This window comes from Thermobia domestica, chromosome 10 (genome assembly GCF_964235325.1).
Source record: "Thermobia domestica chromosome 10, izTheDome1.hap1.1, whole genome shotgun sequence".
Classification (NCBI taxonomy): Eukaryota; Metazoa; Arthropoda; class Insecta; order Zygentoma; family Lepismatidae; genus Thermobia; species Thermobia domestica.
This window is the reverse complement of record NC_137463.1, coordinates 58,641,911-58,668,559: the sequence shown is the minus strand read 5'-3', so window position 1 is coordinate 58,668,559 and position 26,649 is coordinate 58,641,911. Positions and strand designations below refer to the sequence as shown.

The following is a 26,649-nucleotide window of genomic DNA, read 5'->3' as shown; positions in this document are numbered from 1 at the left end:
AATGAAGTACAATGGCTCAGTGATATAGCGCTAACCTTTTGTGTTAGTGGTTCCTGACACCAGGGTGTGAAGCAAGGGCGCCCATCAGGGGGGGGGGGGGGCAAGGTGGGACGCTCGCCCCCTAGAGGAAATTGTGGGGTATGTTTAGTACAAGGGGTCCAGAAGCACGTAAAAAACACAAAATTTACAGGAGAAATGAGTGATGCAAGTACTTCGACGTAACATAACGTAATCAAATCTAACCTAACCTACCATAAACTAACTTAAGCTAACCTAAACTAACGTAATATTAATAGAAATAAGCGAAATTCTATCATTTTTTGGAAAATTATGCGGGACTCCTACACTAATATAACACAAACCAAAGTAACCTAACGTAACCTAAACTAACCTAACCTAACTTAAACTAACCAACCCTACCCTAAACTAACCGAATGTGAACAGAAATTACCAAAATTGTAACATTTTTTTAAAGAAAAGAGCTGGACCCCTTCTGCTAAACATAGGCCGAAATTGTACTTCAGAATATCGAAAATCAATAGAATTTTTACATTAGTTACAGCAAAATTTGAAACTTTTTTTGAAACGTCGCTTATACTTGTCCCCCCTTGGAAACCACAATATGAGCGACCTGGGAGCGAAGTAGGCGATTTTTACATCTGGGATAAAGTAAAAAAGAAAATACCCCGCTTAAACTAACTTTCTATAATCGCGCCAACCACTTTTTACAATCAATACTTTTCTATTAACAATTTTCAAACGGATTTACGTTTAACACATAGAAGTGAAGGATTTGAATGATGCAAGAAATATAACTGAGGGTAGGAGGGGAAACTAGCATCTCCGCTTGGGAATTTTTTTCTGCCTTCCAGCCAGGGATAAAAGTTTTTCAGAGGGGGATTTCCCCCCTATTCCTGGTCGTAATTCGCACCCTGCCTGGCACGACCTAAGCTAAGTGAGTTTGTGGCGGACCAACACCGTGTCCGTGGGTTTTCTAGAGGTCCTCTATTTCATTCCACTTTCTCATTGTACCAAGTCTTTCCTTATCATTCATCTCCATTAATAATCCATCTCCATTAGCTTAAAGATCATAATCATAATCATAATCGCGAGACATAAAAGTAATAATTTCATTTCTTATAGGACTGCTATTTCCGTCCATATGAGAGCAAAGCCGGTAAAGGATAGTGAGAAACTGCTTTTTTGATATTGATTTAATACCCAAAGAATTGGTTTCATCACTTGTCTTATCTCTCTATCTAAACAAGAAGTGGTAGAAATAATCAATTTTCAGTTCGAATTTTTGATCAGCATAGAGCGAGAAAATGGCAATAGATAATACGAAAAAGCAGATTTTTAAAAATTGATTCAACGTCCGAAGAGTACATTCTGTATCTACCCTTATAACTATACTAAAACTGGAAGGGGAAGAAATTTACCACTTACGGTTTCAATAGCCATTGATTGGCATGGAGAAAAACATTAAGAGATATCAAGAAATAGCTTTATAATGTAGATTCATCGTCTCAAAAATAAGTTAATTTCAAACCCATATCCCTCTAATCAAATAGGAAGTGGTCAAAATATTCGATTTCTGGTTTCAACCTTGATTATCATAGAAAAAAAAAATAGTAGCTAATAGATATTGGAAAGCGTCTTTACTTACTTTTAGACACGAAACGGAACGAGACTGATTTTTTGTGACAAGATTCGAGACAAGACGAGTGTTTGTCCAATAGAAATAGATTTATTAATTTTTCGATACGAAACGTTAGTTTTTTCAACATCTTTCCGAGACGAAACAGCCTTAACTATTGTCTTGTGTGCATCCTTATTTCTGGAATCTACATTTGGTCCCAATAGGGCACGGGTAGACATTTTTTTTTCTAAGGATTGCGACCTACTTCTTATTTCAGAAATCACTGGTGGTTTACGTTATCTATTCATTACCCCAATAGGGGATACCACAAAACAATAACAGTGACCGATACATATAGTATGACATAGATTACGGCTGGATACCACTCATGACTTAGGCGAGTTATACACTAGATGATAGATCCTAGGAAATCTCTTAGGAGATTTCTTAGAGAAAATGTTGTGAAAGATCTAACAAGAAATCTTGTCTTTTCGTGCCATACACATAGAGATTTTCCTTGTCATAACGATTGATAATGCCAGATGTTGACCCACAATGCATTACGGTAAAAATTACGCCTCACGCCATTGTTGCATTGAGAATAGTATTATGTACTATATCGCGTTTTGGGCAAAATATACTTACCTGTAAAAAATATATATGTGCGTAGTTCAACATAATTGCCTTAATAAACTCGCTTTTGTTTTTAAATATGTTTTTATTTTCTCTCACCTGATGTCGCTTAAATCGAAATCTTACGAATTTTCTTTCCAAAATAGAGCGTGCTCTAAACAAGAGAAATCTCATAGGACCGTTCAGAACATAGAAAATGACACGCGATCTGATGCCATATACGTTGAGATTTTGACTCTAGGAAAACTCGTAAGAGCTTTCCTAGGATCTGTCCTGTAGTGTATAGCAGGCCTTACTAGCTGATTAGTAGACCGCGATCTATGGCTTGGCTATCCCCTGCTGTATACAGGGTGTCCGGTGAGGAAGGGTAGATATTTTGAGAGGTGCTAGGGGAGATTATATTAAGCCAAAAAGTTTATATAAGCATATAGTCTATTCCACCTGGTTTCCGAGAGACAGGATACCTTTTGAGCCCCTGAAACCTACTGAGTTTTGGTTAATTGTGTATATCACGAGAAGCGCTCATCTAATCTTAAGCAGAAAAAAAAAAAAAAAACGATTTTGTTTACATGTTGACAGTTTTTGCTAGTTTTTACAAGTTTTCGCAAGTTTACAAACTTCATTTTTTTTTTTAACCGTACAGCATTAGTTCATCATTGATCAGTTTTGAAGACATGTTCCTAATATTGTCTTTCCAATATACATTAAAATATATCAAAACATACAATACTGTACATCAAAAACTCTTTATTCTGGTTTAACTGAATTTTTGTTCAAATCGAAGCACCATCAGTCCCATCAACTTTAATTAAACGGGACTCTAGCTTATATTATCCAAAGAATAGGTTTGAATTTTTTCTTTACTTCTATATCTATTGAAACTGGAAGTGGAAAAACTATTGTTTTCGGTTTTTAATATTGGGTCCCTGTAGTTTGAAAGTCTACTGTAATTTTGAAATGTTGAAAAAGCGAAACTAAGTTGTTTTAAATGTAGAGCAACGTAAAGGACGCGAAACACTTGAAGTAATGCAAAGCCATAGTTTTGTGTTAAGTTGTCCCACATTTGTTGTTGCCTTTCACTAACCCTCTTTTTTTTGCTCTCTTTCGCGGAATTCCTGGATCTGTGGCAAAAAAGTTTTTTGTCCAATACAAAAGTATTAAAGAGATTAAGTGTTGGGTACAAGAAAAGTCTGTTAGCGTTAGGCAATAATCCCCTGTGGAATGGAGAACAGAAATAGAGAGAGAGAGAGAGAGAGAGAGAGAGAGAGCAAAAGAGAAAGACAAAGAGTTCAATAAAACATCTATTACACGTTTTCCGTTTAAAATTAGATGCACTTTCGAAATTTCGTGTATAATTATTGTAGAACATGTTGCCCATCCCACCAATAGAAATCTATTATTTACACTATTTACAAGTGGCATATGCTTCACTGTTAGGAATATGTTTCTTATTGATAAAGTATGCGAGTTACTGTCAGTGGCGGATATAGCCCGGGACCGGGAAGGCTTTTGCCCCTCAGTTTTTTGTGTGACAAAAATAATTTATTATTTATATATATTTTTTGAAAGTTTATAGCAAACTGATGATATACCTATCATAGCCTGGGTTCTGGCTAACCCCCCCAGTTTTTACCTTCTAGATCCGCCACTGGCCACTGTTAGAAATATGTGTGTCAACGCTAGGAGAAGATTATTATCTGGTTCTTAAAAATGTACTTTTTCTCATACAATCAGGGTTATATTTTTAGGTATTTTACGCCCTGGACCCAAGAAAAAATTGCTTCCCTCCACCTTGATTCAAAAAATTTTACGTCCTTTCTTCTTCTTCTTCTTCTTCTTGGGGTCCCGGGTTCGATCCCAGCCCTCGCCAAGTGAACTTTGTGGTGGACAAACACTGGGTGCGTGGGTTTTCTCGGGGTCCTCCCGTTTCCTCCCACTTTCTTCATTTCACCATTTCATTCATTACTCATCATCACCGTCTCCTTTAGCCTAACCGGCATAACCGTGGGACGTAAAACTCAAAGATTTCATTTCATTTTTTTCTTCTTCTCCTTTTTTGTATCCAGTATAGTCGTGAAGAATACGGTCGCTTCGACTTATATTAAGATGGATCACCCCGGAAGTCAATACACATTTTAGCTGATTTCCTTAATTACTGCGCAACGAAACGTTACATATTATAAATATTGTACTAAAAGATAAAGTTAGGGTATGTTTTAGCTACAACACAAGACACTGATATCGAAAAAGATAACAAGTAAAAGAAAATATTTGACTCGTTTTACAATGAGCATACAAGATGGCACTTGCTGTCAGATTGTACTAGAAGAGCTCAGTTTTATGAAATGTTTATTTGTATGTGTAAAATATTTTAAAGTAACAATCTTATTACCAAATACATATGTTATTTGACGGTTTTTTGTGTTATGTTTTACATTTTATTTAAATATTAATTTGCATGTAAGAAAATAGATTTTGAGAAGAAACTTGCGCAGAACGCCATAATGCGTTGTTGCCAAATTTGAACGTCTACTGTAGTAGTCACAATAAGAAAATTCCTGGATTCTAGAGTTGCAGTTTCAGAAGCGGAACTTAGCTGTAAATTGCGGTAAGGGTCGAAAACTAATTTCTTCAGTAAGTATCCAAGCAGAATTCCATTATTACTTCCTTCATTATCTGGCATCAGTAAGACCGGACAAAGCTGCACTATTCAAGCAGCGTTTAGCATAGCACCGAGAACACCTAAACCCTGTTCGGCGTAAGCTCTAAACTGCGATAAACAAAGCCACGTGAAACTAAATCTCGCTGATTTGCTGTTGGTCTACCGACGCTAGTACACCTCCGCAAAATAGTTCATGTGATTTGATTATTGCTTTTACTATGAGGATCCATATAAAACTGCTACATTATTATAAATGACAAAAATATAATACGGATTATCTAATAATACTGCAATCGAGTGTGGTTAATGAAACAATAGAAATAAACACTAAGCATGCGCAGTAATTATGGCACCAATTGAACTCTGAAGGCGTGTTCTGTTTTTAAGTCTGAAACATGACTGACTTGAATCCCGGTTCAGCGAGTATTGTGGTGAAACATCAACAAGGTAAACCTTTACTCACTAAGCAACAAATTATTTACCAGCGAAATTCAAATATATATATTTTAATCTTTCGAGTTTTTTTCCGTTCCTTTCTACTGCTGCTGTAAGTATCTGGACAATACGAGACAGTATTGGCAAAATGCACATGTAAATTTGCTCCTCCCCGTGAGGAGTGGGAGTGATACATCACTAGTCAATCGTATTTGTGACAAGCGGAAGGATACAAATATTTCGTTTATAGGAGTTTAGAGCTTACGCTGAACAGGGAATAGTGATCCACCTTAAGCCACAGAATCAAAAGTATGGCTTACGTAGGCAGTCAATGAGCAATAGGCTCAGATTCTCTAGCGCCAGTAGCGTTGTAACAAGAAAAAAATGGTCGAATCGTGGTACAATACTATCTCTCTCGTGAAAAGCCTATTTTTTCCCCTGCAGATCGTACTTCAATCTCTATTTTTTAATATACCGCACAGTATCCTGGCTTATCTGTCCCGTACGTATACACGGGTGTGTATACAGGTCAAGTCAAAATGATGGACCTGATTTTAGAAATTTATTCTTTGAAATTTAATAAACAAAAGTTAATGTGAGACATGCTCTTGGAAAGGTTAACTCCCAAAGTTTAGTTTCGACGCAATGTTTTCACTTTCTATTGCTACGAGTCAGCAGCGAACAGTTTAGGATAATGACAATTGACCGGAGGGTCGACCTTTCCTTCTTTGGCCAACTTGAATCCATGCAATTTTTTTTTTCCTGTGAGATTTTGTAAAGAACAATGTTTACGAACCACTACTTCTAACATCATTAGATGAGACCTGCGTGCCCTCAACACATCAACCATTCCTGATATTGACCGCAAGATACTACAAAAGGTTTTGCAGGAGATAGACTATCGACTCACTGTGTGTTGTATTACGCGAGATGCTCACAAAGGTCATTCTTTCCGAAAAAATATTCCGGGGGGCACACTTAGTATTTCAGGGGGGCACTGCTGGTACTATTCTATTTATTATACTGTAGACGTATTATTTTGGTCTCCTCCGGGGGGCATTCTGAGAGTTCCGGGGGGGGCAGTTCCCCCCAAAAAACAGGTCTGGAGGAAACACTGCTAGTGATATGTTTGAAGAAACCTTTAACAGCTTATCTTTCTTACATGTCTCACAATAACATGCTGAATAGATTTCACACAATAAATTGCTGAAACTATTATTTTGACTTATCCTGTATAATTTGATAAATAAATAAAGAATCTGTTCTTTCAGAAACAGAGAAAACTATGGCAGCGAACGACATAGCGCCACAAAATTAGATTTTCTCAAAAACTACCACCAGAATGTCACTTCGCTCAGCTCAATGCATCCACCGACTACTGTAGTTTCATTGAGGTAGATTATTATATTTAATAAAAGTTTTAAAATTATTCATAAGTTCGGTGCTCATTTGATTAACCATACATTATTCCAGCGTTTTGGTGATGTTGTAGTGAAGAATTCCATAAGGGTAACATTCTGTATTGGGTTTACTTTAATAGATGGCGTGGTTTCCGTTCAGCGTTAATTTCTAGGTTTTCATTTTTTTAAAATTTTTTTTCGAAGACTACTCATAAGCATTTATATCTACATATGTAATTTTGTTCAGCATAATACGTTCTATCATTGACTAATATCATCTTTTGATTTTTTCTGTTAAACGTTTATACGTAAATTGTAGAAGTTTCTTTGTTTTCTTCCTATTTTACGTTTGGTTTATTGATTTATTATTGTTTAATGGCTACTACAAGAGTTAGGCTATTTGTTCACTCCAGGATAAAACTAATGACCGACATATACTGTACGTTAAATATTCATAAAAAAAACCTTTGAAAAGTGTAGATCGAATGTAAATCGGATAAAGTGAGGATAAAATCAAAACTATAAGGAGAAACTATCAAAGTAAACACAGTTGTCGCAAAAAGGAAGACTAAATAACAAAATATATGACCGAAAATGGAAAAACCTAAATGGTTTAAAAATCTTATAGCACGTTAACTAGGTCTACAAATTTCAAGAATCTATTTTAGAATTGAGTAGAGCAAATGAAACAAATGCGAAATGATGGATATTACGTTAGAGATGTAAAATGTTGGTATGGAGAAGAAGGAATAATATTATCTGATTGAATTGAGAGAAGACAATGAGAAAGTGTTGTTGATGAAATGAAGAAAGTTCCCCAAACCTTGAGTAAAAGTTGAGGAAAGCAATAAAAGAACGAAAAGGAGGAAAAAAAAAGGTACCGTATATGCTCGAATCTAAGTCACAGTTTTTCTGCCAAAATTTCAGGGATAAAATGGTGGGTGCGTTTTGGAATCGCATAGAAAACCGCTCGGACAATGGGGTGACCTAATCTTTTTTGTAACAATGTAATCATTCAACTGTAGAGTTGAGTTCGGCACCTGACACAGTATGTATGTTTAACTGCTTAACAGATTATATACTCACCCAACACTCTAAGACGATTATAACTGAGTTAAATAAGAGAAATAAGCTAAATATTATGTATGCAAATTTATCTGTCATTTTAGAGATTTCCCGAAGTCATGTGATATACCAATAGACAGTTTAAGCTTTCCAATGTGATACTTTAACAATTGCAGATGCTGTTAATTGACCAGGTAGTGGTCCTTTCACTATAGTTTGTAGGTTATGTCTAGGTGATGGCTTCCCAGAGTCTTTTCTTACCAAAGCTCTGAGACTCGATGCTTGGAAGTTGAGTGGAAGATGATGTTTTGGTTGAAAACCCGATCTTTTTATATGAGTTATTGTTCTTATTCGTCTAAACTATTTTACTTTTCTAATTAGCTAAAGCGAAGTATACTAATTTTAGGAAAGTCCAAAAGATATTTTCAGAAAAATATTGTCATTATGCTAGTGACGAAAAAAAAAAAAAGAAATGTTTTTGGAGTCAAATTTACCACAAGATCAATTCTATATATATATATAGAATTTTAACTGAAATGCTATCAGTTTTATCTACTGATAAATATATTGCATTATCATAACAGACGCCTATTCACAAGCTCTTTCTGCCGACATAGAAAATATTCATGACATATTTTCTGTTTCCAGCGATCTAAGAAAGATTCCAAATTCTGTTCTCGTAATTTTGAAAGTAATGTTGTTCATGCCCTCCTTTACAAAAGTCACAGTTCAGCTTCACCCACAAAATTCACATTTTGATCTTCAAGAATAAAATCTTATATAATATATATAAGAAATCTTCCTTATGTACACCACTGCGCATTCCCTCCATGTATTGAAGTATTGAGATTACAAACTCTTGCCTACTTGCACAGCCTCCTCCAAGTCAGAGAGTGAATTTTCAATTTACTAAGATTTGCCAGGGCAGAGGGTGCAGGAAATATTGTCCACTTACCTAAGATTTTCATGTTTCTTATTAGCATACAGTTTATTAAAATTATATGTTACTGAATTTTGTTGTAGATTCCATGCCTTCCGTAAATGATACCACTAACACCAAATAATTTCTACAGGGAGGGTTGCCAATTCTTCCATGGGCTTAGGTGTAATTCCTAAATTTCATCATAATACGCCCAAATTTTCCATTCGACTTAAAAATTCAGGATTCTGTCCCAAATTTGATATTCTGCTCTTCAATTTTACCCTGGTCATTTGATTTTTACTATTTTCAATAAAAAAAATTGTCTCCTCAAACCAAATAATCTCATGGGCGCAACCTGATCCTTTAAAACTCGCCTGTACTTACTCCTACCCATAGGTGAATTTATGATAACTCCTTCCCTATATTATGCAAGAAATAGAATCAGTTTCATAAATGGAAATAATAGCGAGAACGTAATTTCCAATGTTTGCTTTGATTATGATTTGCGTTTTTATTTTCCCTCTCTTTCTACCATTGCAAATACATATTTTAATGAGGAAAATATTTTCGTAATAGATATTGTAATTAGGTCTTCACTGAACTGAACAGATGCACAATTTCCGAATTTTGGAGAAATGTTATTTTTCCTACTATAAAATATACATCTGGATTTGTTTGTTTTAAAACGTAAACTTGTAAACTACAATGTTGTTATTTTACTGAATTCAACATTAAAAAAATGAATGTGAATCTAATTTATATTAGGAATGCATATTGTTTTTTTTTGTTTTTGTTTTTTTGTGAACGATACGTTCAATAGGATGAGAAATGCCCTACTTTATTATTAAAAGCAATTTTGAGTATCTACGTGTATTACATTATATGATATATTGAACATCGCTTATATATATATATATATATATATATATACAGTAGAGCGTCGATTATCCGAAGTAATTGGGGGACATGGGTGTTCGGATAATCGAACTGTACTGTACTGTACTGTACTGTACTGTACTGTACTTCTACAGCCAGTGCCAAACCGACAGAAGTGTGCTGATTGTTGAAACACAGCGACTGGCGGCTTGGCCGGTCAGCAGCGCCTTATGAAGGCCCCATTAGAAGCAATGTTCCGCCAGCGGTGGCTCAGTGCGGCGACTACTGTGGGAAACTTGGTTTGGGAGTGAGGGGGATGATGGACGGTAGGGTGGGAGAGTAACAGGTGCGAGCGAGTACACAGTTCGGTTAAGCATTCGTTCGGTTGACCGACGTTCGGATAATCGACGCTCTACTGTATATATATAAGCGATGTTCAAAATATTTATAAAGTTGAAAACCAACGCTGTGAAGGATCAGGGGAGCAGAATTGTCTTCAGTGGCGTATTTAGGGGGCTATCGGACTGGGGTCAAGCTCCTACCGAAATAAATTTGTTAGTTTTTCGCATTCCACGTACAACAATAATCCTTCTTATCGTTTCTAAGAATGTAATTGACAATCCATTTTCTTATGCTCTTTGTTCAGAAATAATACTGTATTTATAAAATTTCATTCCATGTAAGAACTGCGTCCTTTTGTTCTTTCTTTTGTCCTTTCTATTTTTCTGTTTCTTTTTCTTGACGTTACTTTCTTTCATTTCACTTATCATACTTTATCGACCATTGTCAGTTGTGATTCAAGTCGGCCGTCATCAGTAACACCAAAACTAAGAGGAGTTGATAAGCGAAACTGGTGTTCCACACCAACTTGCGCGGATATCAACATGACTGGACGTTGCTTATTATAACAAAGGAAAAATTATATCGTTTAGTTATTTTTAAAAGAAGGAAATGTTTCAATTAAAGAAAATCAAAACGGGCGAATACTTAGCTCGGAAAATTAGGAAGGCCAAGAGGATGCTTCATTTTTCTTGTATGAATAGAATAACGGGTTAGATTCACACCTAAATTTTTGTATCATATATAGGATTTATCGGTCTGCATTTCTTGCCATTATAACTTCAATTTATGCATAAAGTAAAATATATTTAATTCTCAAACTCAGGTGGGCAATTGCCTACTTCCTTCCTTGTGTTGGACATAGCCCCTCGAAATAAAATCCTAAATACGCCATTCGTTGTCCAACAATGGGTGATGGGCAGATTTGAGGTTTATTCTAGAGAAGGGAAATGAATCTCATATTACGGTAGATGAATCTGATTTCTGAGGTGAACTTGTTATAGAGTATATTATATATTAGGCGATGTAGATGAAGTAGTAGTACATATCAGTATTACAAATAACTGCCGTGAACATATTCTGAAATCTGAATACATGCATATTTATAATTGCTGTTTCTAATTAGGCATCCACAAAGATCAACGTCAAAATTGTTTCATAATAATATAATAATATAAATAATGACTTCCCCAAAATTATGAAGAAATAATATCAATTATGTATGACGTAACAATACTCGTATTTGAACAAAATGATAATAATCTCAATAACATTACAGGAATCGTTACAGAAAACTAACGCATGTCAAATACTCTTTAGTTAATAGATGTAATTTTAAGATTATGGAGAAAAATATTCCAGCAATTGAGTTCTTTTCTTTGCTTACAAAGCATCCTCTCTCAAAAGAAAAATTGGAACACGCAGAAATACGTAGGAACAAACCATGGTTCGAGCTAGCAGAGAAGAGAAAACGGGCAAAATTAAGTTTGCTACAAAATCCGAATGAAATAACTACACAAAATTTCATAGACATCAGGCGGGAAACTTTTAGAACAAAGAAACGCGATTTTTTGAAAGCCAAACTTAAGGAACTTGAAGATAATAGTAAAAATAAAAACATTCGGAACATGTATAAAGGGATCAACGAATTTAAGAAAGGCTATCAACCTCATTCTTATATTAAAGAAAGCTGATGGAACAGTTCTCACTGATACAGATAGCATTTTAAACAGATGGAAAGATTTTTTGCCGATTTACTTAACACGCAGCCAAAAAATAATGTGCGGGGAGGAAGGCAGATACACACCGCAGAACCGTATATTCCAGAACCCAACCGAATAGAAGTAGAAATCGCTATAAAGAAATTAAAGAAACACAAATCTCCAGGTGTAAACGAAATTCCGACTGAGTTATTTTTACCTGTAGGCGAAAAATTGTGGAATAAGATACACAAACTCATCCTCCTTATCTACAAGGAAGAATTGCTACAAGAATAGATAGAATCAATCATTGTTCCAATCCACAAGAAAGGCGACAAACTGACTGTAATAATTATCGAGGCATCTCTCTTCTGTCAACATCCTATAAAATCCTTTCAAACATTCTATTAGCAAGATTGACCCCATACGCAGATGCAATTATTGGAGATTATCAGTGTGGATTTAGACGAAATCGATCAACTATCGACCAAATATTTACCATTCGCCAAATACTCGAAGAGAAATGGGAATACAGTAGCCCAGTACATCAACTATTTATTGATTTTAGAAAGGCTTACGAGTCGGTTAGGAGAGAAAAAATGTACAACGTTCTTACAGAACTTGGAATACCGAGAAAGCTAATTAGAATAATTAAGGCATGTTTAAATGAATCCCAAAGTAAAGTCCGGGTAGGAAAATTTTTGGCCACGAGCTTTCACTCTGAGAATGACCTGAAACAAGGAGATGCGTTGTCGCCATTATTATTCAACCTTGCCCTGGAATACGCTATAAGGAAAATCAAAGATAGCAACCAGGGCCTAGAGTTGAACGGTGTTCACCAGGTTATGCGTACGCTGATGATGTAAATTTAATAGGGGATGATAGGAGAACAATAGAAAGAAAGGCAGAGAAAACTAAATACATGGAAGTGAGTCGGAATCGTAACACGGCAAATTGTGAATGCGTTAAAATTTTAAATAATACTTTTGATAAAGTGGATACTTTCAAAAATCTAGGATCAATATTAACAGACGAAAATCATATTCACGAAGAAATTAAATATCGACTAAAAACAGGGAATTCTTGTTATTATTCAGTTCAAAATCTCTTGTCGTTGCGAATTCTGTCGAGGAATTTGAAGCTTAAAATATATAAAACGATAATCATGCATGTTGTTCTGTATGGTTTCAAAACATGGTAGCTTACTCTGAATGAAGAATATAGACCGAAAGTATTTGAGAACAAAATCCTCAGACGAATATTCGGATCCAAGAGGAACGGGAATGGGGAATGACGAAGACTTCATAAAAGGGAACTACATAAATTATACGGCTTACCAAACATTGTTAGCGTCATCAAGTCTAGGAGGCTTAGGTGGGAAGGACATGAAGGAAGTCATCCAGGATGGAAGAAAGTATGAACGCTTTCAAAGTGTTAGCGGTAAGAAAAATCGGAAAACGCCATTAGAAAGACGTAGGCGCAGATGGGAAAACAATATTAAGGTGGATCTCGCAAAAATAGGAATGCAAAGTAGAAACTGGATCCAGTTGGCTAAGGATAGAAGTCAATGGAGAGCTTTTGTGAACGCGGCATTGAACCTCTGGATTCCATAGGCCATAGAGTTGGCTTACGAAGCATGAGTAGATGCCTAGGCTGATACTACAAATAGATGAAATGCGCATTTACTGGAAAAGATGGGTTCTACTGACATTGGGTAGTCTATATACTCTTCGTGTTCTAGGGCCTAGGGGAGAGGAGGAGATAAGATTTCACATCAGGTTAGTCACACACAGTCGCATACCTTCATTTTCATTAAAAATGGAAAAAACAAGAAAAACCAATTTCATCTCACTTTCCTTTGTGGCAGTCGGACACAAATCATCACACTTATCTGCTAAAAGCACTTTTCAAATCGGATTATTGGGAGATCCTACAGTTCCAATGTTGAGGGGGGGGGGAACATGTCTTCCCATTTCCACGGAATTTGTGCCCGTACCTACAGCTGAGATAACTTTCAAGCATGAGGAGAGGAGCATATCCTCCTCTGGCATTTATTGCAATTTGTGCCCAAGTAGCGGAAGTGGAATTAATACATATTGATGAGACTACTGAACGCACTACAGCAAGAAGTTCAGTTTGAAATACTACGGAATACGATTCTTTTTAAAAGAAATGGAAAAGCCAAGAGAAATCAATTTCATCTCACATTCCTTTGTGGCAGTCGGACACAAATCATCACACTTATCCCAAAAAGCACTTTTTAAGTCAGATTATTGGGGGGACAGTCCCCCTAGGTCCAAGATTGGGGGGACATGTCCCCCTCGTCCCCCCGGGATTTACGCCAGTGGTTATGATGTTCTGCATTGTGTATATGATTAGTGAGGCGTTGTGCTGTATTCTAACAAAATCATACTTATAATTCATAAAATTTTATTTGAATTAATGAGACATCTGTTGGAAGTATGAATAATAGTTAAGGCAAAACATGTTTAGAGTTAGTACCATGAACAAATACTTAATACATTCCAGCAAAAAACTATATAATCTGGATTTAAACAATACACTTAAAACACTATTCTTTTTGTCTTCTTTTAAACATCACTTTGCCATGCATAGGTACTTACTACAGCACTTATTTCCCAACAATCTTCCCTGGGTCTCCGCAGCTACAGTTAACTCCTAACATTTTCCTCGGGTTTTCGTAAATATCCTTTCTGTACTTGTCGTCCAACGTTTGTAACCGACAACTTCTTCACTTACATATCTTTCCTGTTTTAAAACACCTCGACATCCTAATGCTTCTGAGCACATAGCTCTCTTTGAGTACAGCTCACTTTCAGTACACAGATCCTTCCGAGCACAAAGTCTCAACTGAGGAAAGCATACAGCTCACTTTGAGAACACAGTCTTTCTGAGCACACTGCTCCTTTAATCTTAGCACAAAGCCCCAGCTGAGCACACAGCTTCTACTGAGCACTTAGCTCTTCTATAAGCTCCTCCTGAGCCCCAATTGAGCACACAGATTCTACTGAGCACTTAGCTTCTCTGAAAGCTCCTCCTGAGCTTCCGCTTACAATACTCTAATTTACGTTTCTATTTCGCAGCTCCTCCTTACACAGATACTTTAGCTGAAAATGCGCAAGAAATTCTCTGTGGAAATCCGCTTCAGAATCAACATCGCCGATCTTCAATATTTACCTGTGTGATTATGGAGTCCCTAGGCATTAATTCAGCATATCGCTTATGCAGAACTCACCAAACTGAAGATTACATTCCACAACGTATCCATGATCCATTCTCAAGAAGATCCTTTGAAGCTCTCTTATAGTGAATCCCAAATCTGTCCACTTACCTCTAAAGGCGTGAATCTTTAAGGAAAATACTGCGAAGTCGAGGAATCTAGAAATGCAGCTTGTCGAAAAGCCTGCGGCAAATGTTACCTATCTGACCATTTATTTGAAAAATACAATCATTCCAGAGTGTGCTGTAGTTGCGGAGAAAACCAGCAGGACTCCAGCATTCAACATGTCAAGAAAAAGTTCTGCGCTACGTGCGAAACTATAGGACATGGTACGGGAAGGGGAAAAACCCGCAAAGACCTTACTCAGCACTGCCATATATTATGGCGCATACAATTAATTCTTTACCATGATGTTTCTAAGTAGAACGGTTCTTTGCAGAGCCAAACTCCAATCGATCACAGCACAGAAGACCTGGATTCACACCAATTACAAAAGCTTAATCAGATACAAAACCTTCACTAGATTCACAAGATATGCAACGACTCACCAACTCAGCAATTGAGCAAGCTAAAGCTAAACTCATAGAATAGTTCCCGTCGTGATACTTTGTTTCTGCGAATACTAGTACTAACTCCACATACAGCTCAAACATCTAAACCTAAATCAGGGAGACTGCAACCCGATCCTCACTGCTTTTGGGAATAAGAGTAATCTATGGTAAACATCTACAAACACCTGTCATACTTCACTACTACGTATATACACTCATTTTTTCATTTTATTGGATAGAAGGTGGAGCGCTCGCCCATCCTAGAGGAAATTATACTTGGGAATATCGAAAACCCAATAGAATTTTTACATTAGTTACAGCAAAAATTGAAACTATATTTGAAATGTCGCTTATACTTGCCCTCTCTTGGAAAGCACAACATGGGCGACCTTGTATACAAGGTAACCAGCAAAAGTTCTTGCCGTTTTTGACGTTTCATTAATCATGCACTCACAGACAGGAAAAGAAGTAAGGAGAGAGGAGAGAGAGGAAATCACAGAGAGGAGAGAAGAAAAGAAATAATAAATGACGCACGTGCCTGCCAAGCGATCGAAAGATAGACTGACCATCAACCTTTAGCAATACAGGCGCGTTGCACACATACACACACACACATATACATAGCAGTCATAGCTTATCCAGTGTCGAAGAGAAATGGAGGTATAGTAGCCTCGGTTTAAAGACAGCCACTTGCTCACAAAGGGAAATCGTCCCCGTGTGCTGTTTCTTTTCATACTGTCTTGTTTGGTTTATCTCTCCCTTGAAAACACTTGAAAACGCAATGAACTGAACCCAAGCTGTTGCCAAATTTTTGTCAGTAATCCTTTTTCTTTCCTTCTTTCTCTTAAAAGAACAAGTTTGAGATATGCTCTCAAGTTGAATACCTTAATTTTGAAATGGAAAAGCAATAGATTTATGTAATCGATATTTTTTCAATTGCTAAGTTTAGAAAGTGTGTAGTCTTACGGGGAGTTGTAATAATTAGTTGTTAACTATTTTGGATGATACTGAGTTTATTTGTGACTTTTTGAGTGTGGTTTATAAATCATATGGAGACCTGGCAAGGAGGGGAATCCAGTGCAGAAAGAAAATGAATTCTGTGAGGAACCGTGCGGGCGAGCGAAACGAAAAAAGCGATCATAGTTGTGCGATACGTAGCACCAGTGGCAATGGCTCTCTTATTAATTTTACAAGAGCACTTTGCAAACAGTGTCAAACACTGATATGACTATGTCGTTAAAAATAAATTAGATGAAGGGCCAATTACCGAAACGCGTGAGTTCTAAAACTAAACAGAAAAGCTGTACGTAAAATTGTCCAAAGAGGAACTCTTACACTAAACAAAAAAGGGAAACAAGAAAGTTCGTTTCCAAAAACTTTCAATGCGAGGCCAATTTCAATGCGAGTTAATCAGGAGAGAAATATTATGAAAAAAGTTAACCCCCAACAATTTGCGAGATGCTTTCACGCTTACAAACGACTGCAGACTTTCCATATCGAGAAACTAGTTTCCATATCCATACTGTAAAATCTCTTGGATTTCGTTTCTGTGCACTCAATAAAAGGCGAGTGGTAATGGAATCTTCAAGGATCGTCGCCTGGATGTACAAGTATATTCACAGACTTAACCAAGTGCGAGCTGCTGGCTACTTGTGGTGTATTTGAACGAAATGTGGTTTGACACGCATGATACAGTGAAGAAGGGGTGAGACAATGGAACTTGCGGTTGTGGGCTTAATACGTCAGTGTCACGTGGGAGAAGAATAATGGTTCTTCACGCAGGCGAAGAGGAGGTATGGGTGTCAAATTGTCTTTATCTTTCACCAAAGAACATCGCGGATGCGAAAACAGACTGTCATGATGAAATGAATTCTATCATTTTTGAGAATTGGTTCCAATATTCCCGCCTGAATAATCTTAGAAGTGATAGAAAATACGCTGTAGTTTTCGATAATGCTAGTTACCATTCCAGGCAAGTTACTATAATTCCTACACGAGCAACTCCTAAGCCCAAAATCATTGAATTTATGAATTAATTTAATATCCCTATCCCAGATCAAGTTCCAATCAAAATTGTCTTACTGGAACTTATTAAAGCAGCCAATATAAATAAACAATCAATAAATTACCTTTTCCTTTAGTGTTAGTGACTGTGACGCTTTACGGAAGTTAATTCCGTAGATAATTTACGGAAGTTAAGTTCAGAAAAAAATAATAAAGAATTTTGGAGCAAGTGTGTGAGGAAAACAATGAAAATAGAGGAGACGTATTATGAAGCTTTAACAGATAATAAGGAGAGATTTGTCATTCATGTTGCGAGCGACGACGACGATGATGGTGATGACAATTATGAACCTAGTAAAGTAATCCAATAATAGTAAGTCATTTCTCAAATGTTATTCTGATTAAACAAACTACGTATTTCATGTATTATTTTTTGTTGCTTTATATTATAATAGAGAAAGGCAGGCACACAAACATTTCCCTGCATACACACTGTTAGATACTTGGATGGAAGAGAAAGAGGGAAGAGAAAAGGGAGTGAGGGAAAGGAAGGCACTACGTATGGCAACGTTTAGTTTCTTCTTCTTCCAAAGGGATCAGCAAACTTTATGACAGATTCTTTGTACTAAATTCAATGTCTCCCGACTGGCTGTTATCTGGGCGCGCCTTCTATACCAAAGCAGCTTGTTGGCGTGTGTTTGTTGTATGACTTTAAAGTCTGCCGTTGAATACAGTCTCTGCATATGCCTGATATTTGGGCAGAATGCCGTAAACGAACGCACCTCTAGGCATTGGTTCCAGAAATTCCGTTCGAGGGATGTGAGCCTCTCGGATGAACTTCGCAGCGGACGGCCACATGTGTTGGACGACAAGGCTCTGAAAGCAGCCATCAAGGCGGGTAGTGATCTAACGTGCAATGAAATTGCAGAAAGGTTCCGTGTTTCTGCTGAAACAGTCAGACTGCACCTGCATAGAATATGGAAGACATACAAGTTAAGCAAATGGATATCCCAGACATTTTTAGCAGCCAACAAGGAACAACGAGTGGTAGCCTGTTTATCCTTACTCACTCGGCAGCTGAACACATCTATCTTTGATCACTTGCACTGGTGACGAAAAGTGGGTCCTCCATGATAGTTACTTCCAAATGTACCACACATTGATTGTTACCATATGATCCTGTTTCTCACCCCACAAGACGACGTGTACACTCATGAAAGGTTATGCTCTCTGTATGGTGGAATTGGCGGCTAGTGGTGCATCACTAGTTCCTTCCACTAAGTCAGACATTCTCTGTTGATTTGTACTATCAGCAGTTGCAAAAGGTGCACACGTGCATTGTGGCAGAAGGAGCTGCCGTTGGTAAATCGCAAGGGTGTGCTGTTCCTGCACGACAATGCTAAGCCACATATGGCAAAGAGGGCCCGGGAGACCCTTCAGAAATTTGACTGGGAAACAGTGTGCCATGCACCATGTTCAGCAGACAGTGCGTCAACAAATTCTCACCTGTTTCATTCTCTCGACAACCACCACCATGGAAGATACTTATCAAATGAGGGAGACATGTTAAACGGACTCACGGACAGTGTTTCTTCCATACATGTTTTTTTGGGGGCACTGCCACCTGGAGCTCTGAGAGTGCTCCCCGGAAGAGACCAAAATAATACGTCTATAATATAATAATAGAATAATACCAGCAGTGGCCCCCAGAACATTTTTTCTGAAAGAACAACTGCTCACGGAACAACGCCTTACACGTATATAATTTTATAATTCTGTTTCGTTTCTTGCATTATTTGAAACTACTGACATTTTCATCCAGTGTTGAGGAAACATACAAGTTTTCAATTCAAATCCTTTTAGCCCATTTGGGTTTCCGTCCTTCTATGACTGCAGCCTGTAATTGTAGATTGATTCTTGATAGACGACTCATTCGAGATGCTATTAGTTCAATCCCATGTTATGTGAGTTTATGGTGGAACATCCTGTCCGTGGACATTCCCAGGGTTCTCTTGTTCCCTTCTACATTCTCATTCCACCAGTTCTTTCACAGTTACGCACAGTTTAACCATAATTAGCATACTGGGTACAGTCATTGTACGCTACATTAAAATTATTTGATTTCATTTCTGTAACTGCAGATGATTGATGATTTATTTACGTTTTGGGAGTAACAGTTGCAAAATAGAAGCTTTAGCACGGAATTCAAGCGAGGAATCAAGTAAAAATGAAAATGAAATCTTTAAGTTTTACGTCCCACGATTATGCAGGTTAGACTAAAGGAGACGGTGATGATGAGAGATGAGTGAAATGGTGGTATGAAAAAAGTGGGAGGAAACGGAAGAACCCCGAGAAAACCCACGAGCACGGTGCTTGTTCAACACATAGCCCACACGGCGCGAGCTGGGGTCGAACCAGGGACCCCAAGCACAGGAAGTGAACGCTCTACCACTGAGCCACCGCGCCTCTAAGGAATCAAGTATGTTTAACTTACATCTAGTCAACCTTTCAATGACTTTTCTGAAAGTATACCTTGTGGACTATGAAATAAGATTGTAGTTTGAAAAGGCTTTGAAAATTAATCAATAGTCTTATTCGAAAAATCTTGACCACCCACCTTTTTATGAAAAGCTACATTTCGGCAATAAAATAATACTTTGCTTCTAAGTAAAATCTCAATTTTCCAATGAATATCCATTCTTCTTTGATTTAATTTTGATAGTGGGTAAGAAAATAGAGCTTGTTAAAGAGTGATGATTGCCATTGTCTTCTCGGTAAGATTTGCAAGAAAAAAAGTACATCGCATCTTTCGTTTGTTAACTTTTGCTATTAACTACAAATTACTAGTAGCCACCAAGGGCGCCCATCAAGGAGACAAGGTGGGGCGCTCGCCCCCTAGAGGAAATTGTACTTCAGAATATCGAAATCCAATAGAATTTTTACATTAGTTACAGCAAAATTTGAAACTATTTTAGAAACGTCGCTTATACTTGCCCCCCCTTGGAAACCACAACATGGGCGTCCTTGGTAGCCACAGAAAGAAATTATTTAGAGATCATATTTACTATAATAGGTAGGAATGATATCACAATATCGAAAACATATTGATGCGCTGTATTTAACAACGTCTGGATATGTGTAGAACGTATAAAATTTTAAAATAAGCTTCTAAAAGCATGTTCATTCAATTTGTTGGGCATTAGTATATAATTTTTATAGAATATTTTTCTGTTTTTTTTTTTTTTTTTAAGTGGTAGTTATTAGTTTTAGCACGCCTAATCCTCAACCTGGAGAACCAGAAGGTCTCAATCACGGTCTTTTTTTTTTCAACTTTTGCGTATGCCCTTATTAACTCAAGAAGACAGTGCTGATATTTTTGAACTCGGAAAGAATTCTCGTGCGCTGGAGTTATGAGAAAAATGACCTCGAAGTTCGGCTTTGAAGTACAGGTTATTCCAATGGAAAAATTTCCCACAGTCGGGCATATTTCCTATTACATTCTTTATATTAATGAAATTAATTTTAAACAAACACCTCCAGGAGAGGCCTATGAAAAAGTGATCTGAAATTTAGGATTAATACATGTGAGTATCCAAACTTTGAGGTAATTTTTCTTGTGATTCCGTAGGCAGATATGTTTGAAAATATTTTCATTGGATTCAACACCCTTAAATTAGTATAAAAAGCGAAATTAGAAATTGATAAAAGCATTTGTATTTTTTACTACTGGCATGATTGCTAGTTCTTTCTCTATATTCTCCTATTTGCTGTCTGGGAAAGAGTCTCGTCGGAATCCCAGAATTTCCCACAGCCTATTTTGTACCTGTTTTGTATGTTTAATTCCTGACGAGTATTAATGTGCCTAGAGATTTTGAAAAAAAAAATCTTGTCTTTGTGGTCTACATAATATGTGTGTTCGAATTCTTGTCCTACCGTATAGAGCTCAAAGTTTATTTGACAGGTTTCTGTGTTTGAGTACTGGGGAATCTGTTGGAAAGAGGTGAGGAAACGTGATTGCCGCAGTTTTCTGTGAGTATATTGAGTTTCTGCAATGGTTTCGGATAGGCGTTGTGGTATGATAAACTACGTTGAATAGCTGTTGGTCTTGTCCCAACTGAGTGGCATGCTGCTGGTTGGTAGATCGGCAGATATAGATTTTTTTTTCGGAAGAGGATGGATATTGTGCAACTTAAACCATTGTTTTGTGCTAGATTAAACTATAGGATAGCTTTTGTAACGATTTATGGTAAAATACATAGGCGTAGACCTAACTTTGATGCAGGCGACGGAAGATTCAAATTAACAAATTGGAAATGAGCAAAGATGGTTTATTCATCGTAAAATAACCGTTGTCGATGCATATGATCTACCAACTTTTTAGTCAGACGGACCTCTGATGCATTTTTCTTGTAACAAAAAAGCACCCACACTGGAAACAGAAATACAAAGCTTATGCTTCAAATTGGGTATAATATTACCTTCTGTGAGCGATTATCTGATTTTGTACTGAATTACTACTCTGTTAGTATCATGTTATGTCATGTTATTTTTTATTTTTATTTTCCTTGATTACCAACAGCTTGAGAGTTGCAGTTCTATTTGATAGATATACAAGTGTGCAAGTCTCCATTTTTGATTTGCCGGATAGATATTGAGGATTTTAGAATTTTCTGAGCAGTTGTTTGAATGACCTTGTAAGGAGAAGCCTGTTGTAATAAGCAATAGAGAGGCTACCAAATGCATAATTTATTGTTTAACGCTGAGAGTACACAGAATTTTATATGGTCCAAATGATAGCGACTGTATAGTCTGGCCAAGTAGCAATCCCTTATAGGTTGTTGTTGAAGCATATGAAATATCGGTTTGTCACCCATTCGAACTATGTCCAAGCACGACAATGCTTGACTTTTTGTCAGATATGACCTTGTTCTAAGTGCAATTTTCTGGATGTCATTGTAATTTGTGCTATGATGATGAAATTGTTGAAGGAATTCTTGGCAGATTTGAGGCGGGAGACACCTGCTTTGAGTTTCTGAAGAATGCGTATGAGGTTGAGGTCCTTGAATAAAGCCAGTATCCTGTCCTTCCTGGGAACTGTGGCGATTTGCCGTGGTTGATCACTTCTGGATAGTAACTTTCCTATCATATGCATATTGTTGGAATGTTGGTGTAGCAGTATCGTGCACTAAGGATCGAGTAGTAACAATAGAGTGATTTTTTGAGTAGAATGTTCTTTTTCGGCGTTCTAGTTTCTTTTGAAAACTGAAAAGTCTGTAGTTTGCAGGGTGCTCTTTTGAACAATTTGCACAATAAGGTACTGCTTCACGAATATTCTTTGGGCATTCAACTTAAAGATATAAGTTCAAGCATTTGAGGCATCTTGCTAAAGCTCTGCAATTAGCATAACCGTGTGCAAGCTGTTGGCAGCCGAAACATTAGAGAAACTGATTAACTCGATAGGACTCCACTGAGATATCATAGTGTAAAAGATGAGTTAGGTGGTAGGTTGATTTAGAGTGGCAAGGAAGAGGTTGATAGGCACACGCTAAACAGAGTTGGCTATTTTGTCAAGATTTTTGCTGATTCTTTTCCCTTTCTTGAACGGAAATAACCAGATATAATAATTCTTGAAGTTTCTGTCGTCCACATCAGTGTCTAAAGGCAATTTGCGAATAATAAATTTGATATTTTTAGATAAGCATTAGTAGCATATTTCCAATTTATACTTTCGTAGACAGATTTCTAGTTGTTGGTAATCAGCTTTGGTTTTACAGGTAAATACGAATACAATCCTGTGTGATTGTTTATGTTGATGAGTCGCTGCACTGTTCGGTGATGAGCTGACAGAATTCGTATCTGTTGTTTTTATCTGTTGCACTCGTAGACAAGGAAAGTCGGAATTTTGGATACAGATTTGGAGGATTGTGTTAAAGCAGGAGACCGTTGATTGAACAGGATATGATATGTCAGCCAATATCTCGAAGTAGTTTTAAATCTAAATACTTTGTTGTCCAGAATATGAATTTCTTATCTCCTTCCTGTTTCGCTTGAGGACTTTGAGTGGCCCATCATCTTCAGAACCAGAATAATTTACCTTCAAGGCTATCGTTGCACATTGGGTAATCTGGGCATTGAAATTAGCAAGCTGGGACTCATCGTTTTTGTTGTCAGACAATCTAGATAGTTGAAGAGCAATTGTATTCTTGTTTGCGTCATGACGATTTGGTGTAGAAGGCCAGAACAGAAATTGAGGCTGCTGTTCCGTGGGTGTCATGAGTGATGTATAGGTTTCTCTTCACCATACAATGTGAGATATTGAATTCCCGAGCAGCAAGTACTTTCTAGAGAATGTGTAGTACCGTGCTTCAGACATAGGTATGGCTTGGATATCATACTAAAATAAAGATCCATGCTTCATATATTCTACCTAAGTATACGTATTGAATATGAACCGAAAGAAAAAGTAAGGGATCTCGCTTTCAATTTATCTTGGGGAATATTCTATCTTATTTCAATTTAAAGATTCTCTCAATTATTTAAGTACGATATCAATTATACGTTTTCATAGATTCATTCATTTTCATAGATTTTTTCAGTATTACTATTATTATTAATAATATTATTAAAGAAAAGCAAAAAAACATTATCTATAAAATTTTAAGCCTTAAGATAAATGAATTCAATGGTGAATTATATTAACTATTGAAAACTTTTCTGCGATTTTTCTGTAATAGTTTACTTTCATAAACATACAGAAAAAAAGTAAAATGCCTATTCCGATCATCTTTAACCTCTCATTTTTGTTATTTCTTTTTTTTTTGTAGATAGTAAATAATTTTTACATCACTTACTGATTCAGTGTCGAAGGGTAGTTTTTTTTTTTAATTTTTTTAAAAAAGTCCATTATGCCGTAAGGGGCAAGACAAGGATTTGCATTCAAAATGTTGTATATAAAGTTTATACGCCTTTTCGTCTCTCTTTTCAGGATTTCTTTCATTCTTCTTAGTTTTCGTATATTGAAAGCTGAAAAGTAAAAGGTAAAAAAAAAAAAGTCTCAAGTTATGTTCGAAAGAAACTCCTTATTAGCTGGTTCGAGTTTCTTTAAACTTTTCTCTTTCTACCGTTCTCTTTTTCCCTCTATGAGTTTTTCTTACTTCTTTCGTTTTTATTGTTGTTGTTGTTGTTGTTGTTGTTGTATGCCTTTTATATTATATTTTCCTCATATTTTGAAATAAAAAAAAGAGAACTGAGTGTTCAGACTGTTCCAAACGGTAGTAAGTTGAGTTTCCTTTTAAGAAACTCGAAATCGCTTGCAGGAAGAAAAGAGGGAAGTCTAAGCAACAGAGAAGAGAAAATTCGGCAATGCCAGACCTTCATGATTTTCATTTTTTTTTTTTTTTGCTAAAGAAAGTTTACGTGTAAAACTTTTTACGGTAGGAATAGAAAGATATGTTCATATTTTCTCCTTTCATTATATATAAAAAGAAATAGTGTAGCATGTCAGAAAATACCATTTATTCATACTTATATTTCCATAATACTTCCATCATTATGATATATATTTGTCATACATAGATTATTTAAAAAAATGAATTACATACTTGACAACAGTGATCGCCAAACCGTCGATCGTGAACTACTTAGTAGCTCGCGGGGACATTTTTGGTAGCTCGCGTTAATTCTCCGGTAGGCTAACCGTGATTCCTTCACTGAGCTGACGCTAACGACGGGATTTGCTGACGACAACAAATGCTTGTTTCTCCCGCACAATTGCCGCGTGAGGTTGTGCAGGTTATGTTTTTGTGTGTGTATATTAGACATTTGCTAACTTGGATATTTTGATTTTATACTTTGCTAGAAATGTAAATTTATAGGGAATAATCAAAAGTATTTTTTTTTAATAGAAGTTGGTAGTACTTTTGATTGGTAGCTCACAGTGGGATTCAAGAACGGTAGGCTAGGTACGATGGCTCAGAAGCTTCGTAAGTTTGGCGACCACTGCTTTACAAGATAATAGGTATTACTGTGCGTATGGGATGTACACACACACTATTACAAGTTAAGAAAACCTAGCGTGAGCGCACATTTTCATAGATGAACTGGTGCGGAGAAGTCAGCACAGGTACATATTTTCATAGATACGAGTACTAAACGGTGTGACAAACATCTTGGCATTTGAAGACGGCGCTTCAAGTTCCCTTTAAATCCTGCTAGCAAATGAGAGACCAGCGGTATTGCCACGTTTATTTTGCACACATCCACGACTATCCCCTGTCACCTGATCACACTGTAGTTTGTCTGCTTACCCATAGCCACACCCATTTACCACTTGGCAACGTCACGCCAGAGCTTGCGTTTGATTCGTTTAGCTGAAATTCCAAGATGTTTGCCACAGGCCTTAATATACTCGTATCTGTTATAATATGTGTCTTAGTACACAGAAGACAGCACGAGCAACCATAATTTATAGATGAACTAGTACAGAAGTCAGTACGAGATAGAGGTAGTACAAAGAAATCAACATGAGCACATGTATTTTATACATAAAGTAATACAGAGAAGGTAGCACGAGTGTTATTTTTTTAACAGATGAACTAGTATAGAGAAGGCAACACAAACTCATATTTAATCGATGAAGTAGTAAAAAGAAGTCAACATGAGCGAATATTTTCACAGATGAACTAATACAGTGAAGGCAGCACCAAGGCAGCACAAGAAATCAACAGGAGCACAGGTATTTTATATATGAAGTAATACAGAGAAGTTAGCACGAGTGTGATTTTTTTATAGATGAACTAATATTGAGAAGGCAGCACAAACACAAATTTCATCGATGAAGTAATAAAAAGAAGTCAACATGAGCGAATATTTTCACAGATGAACTAATACAGTGAAGGCAGCACCAAGGCAGCACAAGAAATCAACATGAGCACAGGTATTTTATATATGAAGTAATACAGAGAAGTTAGCACGAGTGTGATTTTTTTATAGATGAACTAATATTGAGAAGGCAGCACAAACACAAATTTCATCGATGAAGTAATAAAAAGAAGTCAACATGAGCGAATATTTTCACAGATGAACTAATACAGTGAAGGCAGCACCAAGGCAGCACAAGAAATCAACATGAGCACAGGTATTTTATATATGAAGTAATACAGAGAAGTTAGCATGAGTGTGAA

General features: G+C 36.7%; 1 protein-coding gene across 1 annotated transcript; it reads left to right on the top strand.

Moving 5' to 3' along the window:
- Positions 1-18,172: 18,172 nt before the first annotated feature.
- Positions 18,173-18,580, top strand: LOC145661476 (histone-lysine N-methyltransferase SETMAR-like). Its single transcript, XM_081726791.1, has one exon. The coding sequence runs from the start codon at positions 18,173-18,175 to the stop codon at positions 18,578-18,580; it is 408 nt and encodes a 135-aa protein (XP_081582917.1).
- Positions 18,581-26,649: the final 8,069 nt, after the last annotated feature.